This window comes from Melanaphis sacchari, unplaced genomic scaffold (assembly GCF_002803265.2).
Source record: "Melanaphis sacchari strain LSU unplaced genomic scaffold, SCAv2.0 Contig10_pilon_pilon, whole genome shotgun sequence".
In the NCBI taxonomy this organism is placed as follows: Eukaryota; Metazoa; Arthropoda; class Insecta; order Hemiptera; family Aphididae; genus Melanaphis; species Melanaphis sacchari.
In genome coordinates, this window is record NW_020270420.1 from 96,483 (window position 1) to 110,665 (window position 14,183).

The following is a 14,183-nucleotide window of genomic DNA, read 5'->3' on the forward strand; positions in this document are numbered from 1 at the left end:
TTGGTTGATTATTTGCAGCGTTCTTTTGCCGATAGGCCCCAAAAGATCGGATCACGTTGATGTCTTGCAATATTAAATCATTATTATGAGCTGAAAGGTCTATATATATATATATTTTAATACTTTTCATGAGAACAAATTGATTTTTCTTCCGCGTATATAGTAGGTAGTTCTATTAGCAGAAGACAGTTTTTAGTAGATAACAGAACATGATATTATATTATATCAAGTATGTTCTTAGTATAGTATTAAATAAACCAACTACACATACCTTTATACTGAAATGTATTATTATGCTGAATAAATATATTTTTGGAACATTTAAAAATACTGACATTTATTTACAATAAAATGAAATCATAATGATATTAGGTAATTTAATATAATATTTGAACGGTTTTATTTTTTTTTGTTTTTGGTCACAACATTTGTCATACAATGGTTACAATATCAAACTAACACAAACAATCATTTTTGGGAACATAGAAATGGTAGTAATATAAATAAACAATGATGGACTATAATATAAGTATACGCGATATACTTATATAGGTAATAGTGTTATAGATATAATATTATCTAGTACAAATACATAATACGATGGACACAACAACGCGAGCCGCTTTCATAATTAATACTTAAGTAATAAACACACTAGTTCCACGATCACTAGAAAGATACATAAGATTTTAACGTTAAAAATATAAATAAGTAAAAACAAAACAAAATCTCTAAAAATACAAAACTTTGAATATTATTTATTTTGTTTTTTAATTCACGTATATATACTTCTCCCCAGTGATCTAAACACTTATAAAACGAATATTGACTAGGTGTTTTTCTCTGTAATATTTAACAAATATAGAGTATAAAAATCACTATTATATTTTACTTCTTAGGAAAAAAAATTCATATTTATCGCTTAGTATTCATTAAAATTGTTGTGGGAAAATTTTAAATCATCGCGTACGGACAGTAAATAAATAATAATAAATATGTATATAATATTATATCATAATGCTAATGTATAATATGCATTAAATAAAACTAGTCAGGCACATTTAAAAATTACAAATTGAAAAAAAAAAATATGACACTTTAATATAAATTTGTACAACATAGGAAAACTAAAATATATAAACTTATTTGGTATAAAAATGTATTTTTAATTTTTACAAAAACATTGTTGCGTTTCTTAAGCACGCGAGATTTCACGAATTCGTATTTTAGATTCGGCGAGGGACGAACTTTGGTGTTTTATAAAATATTCGCCGTTAATCGGACTGGTATGAACGTATTATAATTATTATTAATAATAACATAAGGTCGCGACGATTTAAAACGCTGCTCGTTTGTCACGTACATTTTATACTATTTGAAATTTGGAATGTAAACAAATTGTTTTATTGTTCAAACGGACGTCAATAAGCATGCGCGTTCTAATACATTCGTGTTCTCTAGTTAGAATACCTACATTCGACAGAGCCGGACAAATTTTTCGTTTATATTTTATTTTTACCGTATGGTGTAAAATAATATCATTCGGAATAACAATATAATACAATATCAGTAGAGTAAAAAATTAATAAACAAATTTAACGTGTTTTTTCGTTATGTTATAATTTAAAAAATGGCACATTTCGGGAAGTCTACGGAAATATACAAACCTGGAGTCGCAGCCAATGTATTACATATTATACTTATATTATACGACATTATAATTGTAAATTTTATACCGAAGAATACTGAACGTTCACTGAATACCGATGAGTGATGCTGCGAAATATACGGGTGAGGATGGGGTGGGGGGATGGGTGGGTAGGGAAACGGTCAACGATAACTTTTAAAACCCCGAGTGGTCGGGCGCGGTGGAGGGTAAACCGTGGATAGATTTCAGACGCGGAAAACGTAATAACGTGTGCGCTCGTAAGCGGCGGCAACGGCGTGTGAAGATTCTACGCAGACTACCTCCCGGTGGGCAGATTTCACGGATAATGTTGTGGTTTTTTCGGCGCGCATAATTATATAATAATCAATAAGTCTACAACTATATATTATTATCATCATAATATATTTTACGTACTATTAATGCGGCGATAAAAATATAACGACGCGCGTACAGCTTAAGAGGATATCAGGTAGACGTGTCGCATAATGTGACACTATAAATACATAACACCTGCGATGTAGTTTTGGATAAAGTATAAGTATAGTAGGCATATAGGCATAGTAATATGATTGTAATATATTATATTGCGTTATACGATATTATGTTATTTCGCGATCGTAGGTCGAACGCGGTCGACGAGGATTGGATTTGCCGCGGTCGACTCTAGCGGGACTCCACGCGGAAACCGATCGCGGCGAGCACAACATAATAGTAATTATAGCAATGATAATAATAATAATAATAATAATAATAATAATAATGATAATAATAATGATAATAATAATAATAATATTATAAAATAAATGATAATATTTTACGATATAAGAAAAGCAGTACTGTATAAATAATATAATATATGACAATAATAGTAATAACAATAATATAATATGTTAAGCGCCTATAATATTGTGTATTGCATTATCGTTATCGCTATTGTCATTAATATTAATATTAATATATATATAATATGTACATTTATTATTATTGTTACGGTTAATTGTCGTTAAAATGTAGGAACTCGTCTGTCGGAACCGTGACCGCCAAAGCCGCGATCGCGTCGTCGTCATCGTCGTCGTCGTCGGCGCCGCCACCGCCGTCCGCGTCCGCGATCGACGACGGGGCGACAACCGTGGTAACCAGCACCTGCTGGACCGCGACCGCGGGTTCCGGCGGCTGGGCGTCCGTCTCCGATTTTTTCCCGGCCTTTGCGCCGTGCTGCCGCTGCGGTTTATCGCCTTTGCCACCTTTACCGCCGCCGGTCGTGGGTTTTTTCGATTTCTTTTTCCGGCCAGCGGCGTCCACCTTCCGGTGATTGATTTCGTCGCCACCGTCGCCACACCGGTTGTTGTTGTTGTTGCTGTTCTTTTTCTTGTTTCCGCCTCCGCCGCAGTCTTCGTCCTCTCTGCTGCCACCGTCCCTGTTCCCGTCGTCCTTGCTCTTCTTCCGACCACCGCCGCCACCGCCTTTCATTTGGCATTTGCGGCTCTGCGACTTGCGGTGCTTGGCAGTGGCGTGCGGCGGCCCCACGTGCGGCGGACACGCGTGTTGGTGCCGGTGCGCGTGCGGTATGGACGCCGGCCACTCGGCCGACTGCAACGGGCGCCGGTTGGCCAACAGCCGTTCCACCCGTTCCGCCGGCACCGGTTGCGTCAGCACACGCGTATACGCGGACAGCTTGCCGAGGGGGGCGTCCGCTTTTACCTGCACCTTTCGCGGCGCACCCCGCTTGTTGAGCGCCAGGTAAAGGGTGCGTCGGTCGTTCGTGTACTTGACCGACGAGTACGTGTTGTAATGGTTTTGTTCGATCATCTCGTTGAACACGCATTCGTCCTCGAAATCCTTCTGCAACAGACAACAGAAAACGTTAGCATCACAGTTATAATATCAAACCGTCGAAATACACCTGATAAACTATGTACTACGTGTAAGCATAATTATTAGGTAATATATGGAATAAAATATTCTGAAAAACTATGTCGATATATGAAACGATTAAATGAATAGGTACTTCTTAAAAATAATACTTCGAACAGGTAATTTTAACATTGTGGTGAAGTCGGACAACGAAATCAGTTCTTTAATAGCTCAAATATTAAAACATAATTTTTCAATTTTGTCAATTTATCTTTTAAAATTATATTATATTTAACACCTACGACTTCCTGTAGAAGTTAATGCAGACTATACGATATTTTATGATTCAACAGTTCTGTTTAAACGTTGAAAATCGACGATGTAGATTTTCGTTTAACTTCTACATCGAACAGTAATCCATGGAAACCATTTATCTACTATATTGTGCTATACAGTATATACACCCTCTATTTTATACAATGCCAACCATGATGGACGAATAATTACGACGTGCCACTCTTTTGCCAGTGGGTATCAAATCGCTAAAGACGAATTCTATATTTTCTGCCCAGACTTATTCAATAGTCTTCCCCCAAAGAGCTTTCGAAGAATTCTTTGCATTATTGTGATAGAGAACTTCATAAAGTTTATATTTTATAGCCAAATATTACTACACACATTTAATAATCTATTGGTAGGATGATAAGCGAAACAAAAATGTAGTTTTCGGTCGATATAAATTCCTAAATCGGGACAACTGTATACGTTATTGCTTATTCTTGACCACAAAGCTTCTCTGACATTTTTGTGAAAAGAATGTCCATTTTTTTATGACTTTTTAAATTATTTTGGTAAAGAGGTTAAATTTCCTTTCCAATTAGTAATATTCTGGTCATTATTTTTTATATTTTTGAATGGAACCAATTGATTGTATAATACATATTGTGTGTGTGTGTGTGTGTGTGTGTTTAAAAAAAAAATATATTTTGAAACGTTAAATTAAGATAAATAATTGAACTAGAATTGTATGACCACTTTCAGAAAAACTTCCACATATTGTACTATTAGTTTGTAATCAAACTAATGGTACGTGATTTTTGTAAGATCAATTTTAAATATGAACAAAAAAAAAATTTAAAATATATGTTATAACTATTATACCTGTACTTTGATCAATTATTTATTAAATGGTTTGAAAAATAAAGATGAACATGTATTTATGTAAATACTCACTTTAAATTGTTATTCAAAAACAATTTAAATACTTGTATAGATAAATTAATTACACTTTAAAGCGTTACATACATGCCAATTATGACCAACGGAGGCTTATAGATAAACAGTATGTATACTAATTTTATTATACGCTAAAACATTTTTTTTTTTTTTTAAATATTTTCTTTAAATGAAAATATTACCTTTATTTATAATAATGAACATATAAGTACAATGATAAAACGCAATATTTAAATATTTGTCGTTTGTTTAGTAACGCATATTATTATTATACCACATTAAACAGTGAACGTTATCTGTGCTTATTCTTAAAAAGTTTGTTATCGAAAAAAAAAAGAAAAAATTGTCGGACATAATTCGTGCGTGAAATTAAGCAACCTGGTGGAATTTTTCCACGCGAACCATTTAAGCAGTATGTATAGATATGTACGCGACGCTGTCTCAAATTCGAAACGGGTTTAGTAAATTTCGTACCACTGCCCACTTACACGTACGCACACAGCTCACATGTCTCAGTAATGCATTGCGTTCGGTATTAATTTCGTTCACATTATTGCATGTGACTACGAGTATTCTTTATTTCTTTGTATAAAGCTATATAGGTAGATAGACTCAGAATCCGGTACCCTGTTTTCAATAACTATGTACAACATACACGTCTTCGACGAAATAAATCATAAAAAATACCGTATGTTTGTATTTTCGTACAAAGGTTCGTTAAGCTGTTTTACGCACATATATATCAATATAAATCCGCTAAAATCCATTAATTAAATACTTTTCTTTGACGTGTATAAAAATAAAGATGGATCCGTTATAATGTCATATTTTTTATACTGTTTTTTATGAAAATGAGATAGTTTTTGTCTTTTGCGTTAGTTTAAATTCGGATATACACAACAGACAAAATACATTTAATGCCTTTTAAGAGGGCGCAAACATAATACACATTAAAATATCTTCACGTACTTCAAACAGTACTACTTTTTTTATTAAAGCCATGGAAGTGACAGAAACGAATGGTATCTTAATAAATGTATATGAGAATGTGGAATTAACATCATTAAAACTAAAAAAAAAATAATAATAATAATAATAAACAATATGTGTGTAGTGTGTAAACAAAATAACATCGTTCTTTCTAATAGCCTCTTTACACCACTTTAAATCTAAAATTACTTTAATAGATTTTCGATGTATTGATTAATTGTAAGTTTTATTGTCCTCGATGGATACAGAAATAGAATAATTGTTTATCTAAAACGAGCGCCATCACTTAACTTTTGAAGTTGAGGCGTTTAAATTCAGATTTATACAATTATACCGATGTATATTTCTTTCAACACTGCGATCGCAATGAAAAATATTCGAAATAATTCTATGCAATTTTATTGAATTTATTAGTATTTTTTTTTAAATTCTTTATACATCGCTTATCATAGAAGATACGATTTACGCTTAATGGTAAAGCTATTTTTAACATTGTTCCGTGTATCATGCGGGCAAAAATGATGCAAACATTTTGACACTTCGACGAGATACAATCCAAAGTTGTGTGTGTTACATTAATTTTTATACCCACTTACAATAGTCACTTATAGATCACAAGTAGTATTTTAACAGAAGTTAATCGCATTGCTAGTCAGAATTCAAAGTGCATTAAAAATACAGTATTGAACAATTGCCAATTAAGCCGTTTTGGAGCTAATACAAATGTACCTCTCTAGTTGTTTTAATGATGTATGTTATTAAATTGTTGTTAATTTTTACACAATTAATATTTAACATATAACTATTAACTTCTTTGATGTACAATTCATACAATATAATATATAACTTAATAAATAAATGAATAATTAAAAATAATAAAAATACAATACATACCTATAATACGATTATTTTTTATTACTGAACAGTTAGACATTGAAAATAAAACAAAGTTACTTAAAAAAAATTGTCCTTCTTTCATTAATCAATATTTTGACATTATACATTTATACGTAGTATTTTATTACTATTATTAATAATTTTATTTTTTATTTTTTTTTAAATTGCTTTTGTGTATATTATATATTATACATGTATTAAACATTAGTAGGCCTATTATTTGATTATAATTATTAGTTGTCAGTTTATACGTTTATTTTACTAGGTCTTAATGGATTTCAACACGTCGTTTTCGTACCACCTTTGATAAAAACATTTAGTATCAATGGCGGTGTGTCAAATAAAAAAAAACTTTTGAAATATTGGCAAGGGCCCTAAGTGTATGGCTTTCTTCTCTGGTGTTTAATTTTAGAATACAAATAGAAAACAACCCTTTTTTTTGTGATTTTGTACACGTCTTTTTGAATAGTATTATAGATGAATTATTAAATTTATCATTCTAATTTTCAAACAGAATTATAAAAATGCTCATAATGTTTAATAATAATAAATGTGATTATTGTAACACATACGTAATTTTAAATATAATAGTTTCAATAAAAAGGTTTTCAAAGGTTTAAATTTAAAATGCTTACCGAATATTTATAATAATATTTAAAAATATCAAATATCAATTTTAAATGTAAGTGAACGAATTATTTTTTAATATTTATTAAGTAGTTTTCTTAAATTCTTCATTTAAATAAAAAGTTTAAAAACAATAATGTTATGATTAAATAGTTCAATAAGTAAAAGTTATTTATAATAACACTGAATACATTTCACAAATAGTCAAATCTATGTATTAAGACGATGTATTAATAATACATCTATAAAGTTAGTAATAGTAGGTTATGTATGAAGAGACTAAAAAAATATTTAAATATATTAAATAAAAATACAGATAATATCTAGTAAATTGTATGACAACTTTATCTTATTTTTAGTATTTAGACATTGGTAATAGTAATATTAATAAATGTTGCGTTTTCTCGTTTTACGATCTTCGTTAAAATTCATCCTCTATATACCATATATGGACAAACTACATTATATTTCAGTGTGAATTTTAGATCAAGATCTACTAATCATATAAATGATAATATTTACAGAATCATTAATTTAACTAGTAACACTATTTTTTTTAGAACATAACTGTGATTTTTTGAAAAAATGTTTTACTTTAAAACTAAAATTATATATAACATAAAATATTTACAAAAATGTCTGGTATTTACTTTTTTAGATGATATTGATGATAAACTTTAATATTAATTTCATTTATTAGAGCATTTTTTTTTTTATTAGATACTTTTATTGATGTATACAATAATGTGGAACGAATAGAACCGTATAGGTTTTATAAACATTTGAAGTACACGTCATATATGACAATTATTTTAAAAAGTAAAATGTAAATATTAAGTTAAATATTATATTATAGGTATATAATGTAAATATTATGGCAATAATCCTACATTTAACAGATTTCGCTTGCTACTTAGGTACATTTATGTATTTGTGTCGCTATAATAATATATTATAATAAATTATACACACTTGAAATAATTTAATGATAGACATATACAATATTTAAATTAGTAAAAATGTTTACTTTTTTGGAATTCTTTTAAATTATACTTACTTAGCATGAAAATTAAAATAACAGGACACTATAAAGGACAATGATAAGTAAATATCTCCATATTTTTATTCAAAACACAAAGTATAGGTATGTACCTTTTTATTTATACGCAGTTATCCGTGTCTATTTAGTATAGCCAGTATAGGTAACGAAGATAGATTTAACTGCCAAAACAATATACAAGTACAATACCTTATAGTAACAATATAAACAGCTCGTCGTTTAGTTTTGATATATATTTATATATAATATATTTAATGTAGACTATACCAGTTGTTGACATTGGAACATTAATAATATTCACGTAACATTAGATACGTTATGTACAGTCCAAATGTCTTAGCTTGACCCATGCTGATATCATAAAATATGATAATTGCATAGAATACATTGTGAAACAATGGGAATAAAAAAAGCGCATAGAACTTGGTCAGGCCGGCCGACCTGCAGGTGCGCTAAATGGTGCAGTCGAGCAAGGCACGATTGAAACCGAAACGAGTTGTGCGTCAGTGTTAAATACGTACGCCCACAGAAAAAAAATAATAATAAAATCGTATTAACATTTATTTAAAAAAAAATGTTTTGACGTAAAACCTTCAAGGAAAAATCTCGACCGATAGGTATAATATTTTATTTTTATATCGCTACCCGTCATATATAGTACATTATTATATCGAATTTATATTTGCGCGTCATTCGTTTTGCAAAAATTACGAAAAAAAAAAAACAAATACAAATACAAAATGTTTATATTATATAGTATTTAATAACAAACAAACCGACCTAAACGACTACCTAGTGTTTTATTAGATCGCGTACACGACGTGTACGCACACTATACGACTGTGACAACATAAACTGGAACGGGGCGTCGAGTGACCGCTGCAGCGGTATGAGAAAGCAAAAAAAAAAAAAAAATTCCTATCCTAATGGCTAACATAATATAATATAATGAGCGGAAAAAACGATCTCGCAGAGTTCGTGCGACACCATAAAAACGAACGCGAAACACGACGTCATCGCCGGACGTATGGCGGTTCCGTCACCGTCGCCGACGCGCAACTACTCGTGCGGTCCGTCTGTCCCCCGGGTCGTATATCATAAACGTCAAACCGGTAAAATTTAATGGCGAGAAAAAAAATGCGCGTACGCGGACACGCACGCAAGAACACACACACATGACACATGGGTGGCATTGCGAGCAAACGTCTCGGTAGTCAGCAACTGAGATTCGCGCAAAGATTTACCGGTGAGATAAGTACAGACGTGTGCTCGTGGCGGCTTTCGGTGTCTGCGCGGTCGAGTTGTGGCGGGGAAGTAATCAGAGAAGATCCGACGGGACGGAGGACACTGGCCAAACGTAGTGCTTTTGGTGCATTTGGTGCATCGAGGAGATCGTCGTCATTATTGCGATTGTCATTGACGTGTTGCGTCCGCAGAGCGATTGGCGAGGTGACGACGGCGACCGACGAGAGGATTATCTGGCGCGCGATTAATGATAATAATACCTAATATAATATTTTGTGTGTGTGTGTGAAAGTAATATAAATAAATAAATTACATATCATATTACGACGATTTCGTCGCTAAACGCTTCCGCCGAGATCGACACGTGTTATCGATAACATAAACGCGTATTATTACCTATCGAGTAGGTAGGTATTTTGCGACTGTACTTTCACGCCGAGACACCGCGCGTGGTGGCGGTTACAACAGCCGAGCCCATACCTATAATGTCATTATTACGATTTTATCGATTATCGCAATTTACCAGTGATGATCAATCGCACGCGATGTGGTAGGTCGTAGTCCGTAGATGCAGTCGGTGTGATAATATTATAATAAATCACCCGAACGGTATCGCGAACAGTAACCCGTTCGGTTTCAATGTATATTTTTTACCCGCGTAACAACACGATCGTATTAATTTAATAAAATATACGGTTTAACAAAAAGGTAGCGTTCGGTGCGTAGCGTATTTTTGTAATCGTTTAAGTGTATGCGTTTTACCGGTATTCCATTAGAATGCGCGTACGCGCGTGCGTTTACAAATTTATAATATCATAATATTATACTGGTGGACCAGTGCGAACGACGTCGACGATCCCCGAGTCGATTTCGTCGAGAAAACGTTAAAACTAATACGCACACGCTACACGGACAAGTACGATATTTTTACGTGTACGCGAACGCGGCGGACGTTATTATATTATTATATGTACGGTATGACATGGTAAACACGCGCTTATACCTACTTGACTTGCACGCGGCCCCAGTATTATGTTTTGAGAGGGCGAAATCGGCTGTACGGCGACTGTTGTGTTCGTTGTCCTTCACGCCGGGTATACAGACGAATTAATTATTATATCTTACGAAATAAATAATTTTGTCGATATAATTTCGTGCACGCACCTTAAAACCGTATCCAATATATCAACATGGTATCATATTATATTCATTTTACTCGCACCGCAAGCGTTTAAACGTCAATATTAATAATATTTTAGAACTCGACTGACTCGGTCGATTATAATATTATATTATCGGGTATCCGTGGTATTTTAAGTAAATCCGCGATGTGTTAGTCCTGTGTTAGGTAGTAAATTATTTGCGAACAATATTAACGACGTCGCCTTTCAATGGTTAGCATTTTTTTTTTTTTTTTGTTTCGTGATAACGATAAGTAACTGTTTTTTTTAAAATATAGGTTATCCGGGTGTAAGCCATCCAGCAATAGGACCAGGAGTTCTACACTTCGGAATCGTTGTCGATTTTACGAGGTCTTATCGGTCGAATGCCGGAATGGTTTATCGAAATGCAGGAAAAAAAAAGTGATATCTCAAAAATTTAACAGTCACGGATCGACCTAATAACGTCACGAGCTGTTTTTGCGCACAATCAATGCCGTTTGTACGTTTTAAAAATGTGCACTCGGGGCGGTGATTCGTTATTACTCGTTATATTAATTCAGCTGCGTAAATTGCAATAATAAATAGTGATAATATGCTGTTATAAGCGCCGGTCGTTTCTGAGAATGTAACGTAAGAGAAGAGTTAATTGAACTATCGAGAGTATCATAATTTAAAACTATGTTTAACGAATAGAAGGTTGTATTATACAAAGAAAACGTATACATATCGTGTACGTATAACACTTGTACGCCGCGCCGCCGCGTTAATATGAGTATTTGAAAACGGCGCCTAATAAATTTTTACGAGTTGTGGTGGTCGTCTGCGATTACGTATGAGGGGGGATGGGGGCAGAATAATAATATCTCTCGTATACGCACATCACTTGTACACGGCCCGGGCCTATACAATGTTTTATACGACCAACTGCGGACTTGCACCCACGAACGGCCCGAACGGTGATACATAAATATAATTGTCGCTCGTCTATTTAATATATAATACGCAGTGGTGTATATACACGTAAATACATATACATAAATAGGAACTGCACAGCGCCGTCCAAACCGGCCAAATGTATATCAAATTAGTACTATGATATCATATTATTGTGTTTGAATGCTGGGCGAACACATCGCATTTTTCGGTCGTATAAACTTGCTCGCCGAGGTCCGTGCGGTCGATAGCGTGTTAACTACCGCACTATTATAAAACAGGCGACGAACTTATTGTCGCCCCGCAATAGACGGTACATTTTTATTATTAGACACTTGGACAGCCTCGTTTTTTTTTTCTTTGTAACTCACAAAAATTTTAATTTTAATGTCTTTATAATATTTTCAAAAGCGACTGTTTAATAATTGATTTAATTATATTTTATGCGACCAAGGCGTATCGAACCCCAACTGCAGAATAATACGACAAATCGAAATTTAATAGATAATATGTATCGGCTATTGAGATTTATTATTTTTTTAAATTAATAGTTAAAATACTAATATATCTATAATATATCATCACATTCGGTGATTGTTATTTGTATTAGTTTATTTATAGCAATCTCTTTACAATTATCGCCAGTACAGAGTTTAAGGTAAATTGATAAATCCAAAACTATTATTGCAAGTTGTTACTATTATCATAGTTTATATGGATTTGTATTATATTATATTATTTATAACGCATAACACAGTTGGCGCGGTTTTTTCACGCATGCTTTCACTTCAGAAGTGCTTAAAACATAGGTATATTCATATATATGTATTTTGGAGATTTCTTCTTGAATGGTTCAAACAGGTACTTCCAATAGTGGCTTGGTATAACTGGTTTTCTTATGTCTTAAACGTGTCAAACGTACGTGTAAAGGTGTGAAATATTAAGCGCCATTGTTTACTGTACATTTTAACGCGGTTTTATGTGTTTAGGAATACGGTTTACAAGTGTTTTCGGACTTTTGTGCGTGTGATTTTTATTACAAATACTCATTCAAACATGACAGTCGACAATTCATCGTTATAGACGTAAGTCAAATTGCGCGTGATGTAGAAAAAAATATAAATATTATTTTCCCAAAACGTGTCTATACGCATCTATAGTGAATGACCTGCAAATAAATTACAGATCAGATTCAATAATATATAATATAAACGTATTACGTATATCCATTTATTTTTGCGACCACGCGAATAAAATTGATATATTACGGTGCCATCGAAACGTTAAAATAAAATATGAGATCACAAATAAATTTATACGACAGCTCACGGCTAAGCCACAACGTTTAAAAAATGTTAAACGAATTTCTTGTTCGCCCAACCGTCGCCAAAATATGTTACTAGTTTTATGATTTATATAGACTTGATAATAATTATTACATAGTGTATTTCTATTATCATTTGGGCAGTTCTCTGTCTTTTTCTCTACATATATTTATATACATATACAAATACTTAAGTTTTACTCTCTCTTCATATTTTTTTAGTTCTATATACACACATACACGAACAACTATAATATGTGATACTATAATATAATATATATCGTAAAAAAATAACGATTGATAGTTAGACGCACGCGCGCAAAAATGAAATATAATAATTTTACATGTCCTCGCATATATTGTACACAGAGATTTAGGTCGTTGCGTCATTTTACAAGACTTCGTCGGTTTCCGTGCCTTTTGTCCTTGTGTAGTACCTGCGTGCACAGCTACTACGCTGTCAAGAGTCCGCAAAGAGATAATGAAAATACTCGGCAGTCCATAGTTTAACTAAAAATTAATTGTGGAATCGTTTACGAGCGTCCCAGGGGGCTAACTTGCGCTACTAATCAGAAGTACTCACATTTGTTATTAGATTTGTGAAAATCACATTTCTTATCATCTTTAGTAACATTTTTTTATTAATGACAATTTTTTTGTTTAGATTTGCAAGTAATTAAGTGTCGCTCTAAGGTTCTTTTATAAGTTAAATATGCTTATCACACTGCATACACTCTTCCGTGTTACTGGTTCCAAATTCTTCCATATTATTATACATTATATATTTATATATCATTATGATGAATAAATATATTAAGTTTAAGTATAAGTATGATATCGTGGATTATATTAAGTATAACACCTGTATGAGTAATACTACTTTTTTTGTAAATTTTAAAAGTATAGAATACCTAAACTTTAATAAAATATTAATGTCTTTAAAGTCTTATCTTAATAACATCAATATTATAATATATCTAGTACCTAGTAGGTACTATCTAAAATAAAAAGAATAGGCCTCACACTACCGTAATTAATTAAATCAGCTGGTTTTACCATAGATAATAAATAACACTAAATCTATAGTTATATATAATATCAATAGCTGTTACGTATTTTCCACTGCTATTTTACTATTTACAATAGCTATTGAAATAAATAGCATTTTAAATTGAGTAGAATATC

The 14,183-nt window shown here is 32.3% G+C and overlaps 1 protein-coding gene across 1 annotated transcript in view; it reads right to left on the minus strand.

The window, feature by feature from the left end:
* Positions 1-2,600: 2,600 nt before the first annotated feature.
* LOC112603583 overlaps positions 2,601-14,183 on the minus strand; it is a 71,648-nt gene continuing 60,065 nt past the window's right edge. The window contains exon 3 of the mRNA XM_025352231.1: positions 2,601-3,511. Coding sequence (XP_025208016.1) covers positions 2,663-3,511 — 849 coding nt within the window. The 3' untranslated portion in view covers positions 2,601-2,662. The remainder of the gene's footprint in view (positions 3,512-14,183) is intronic.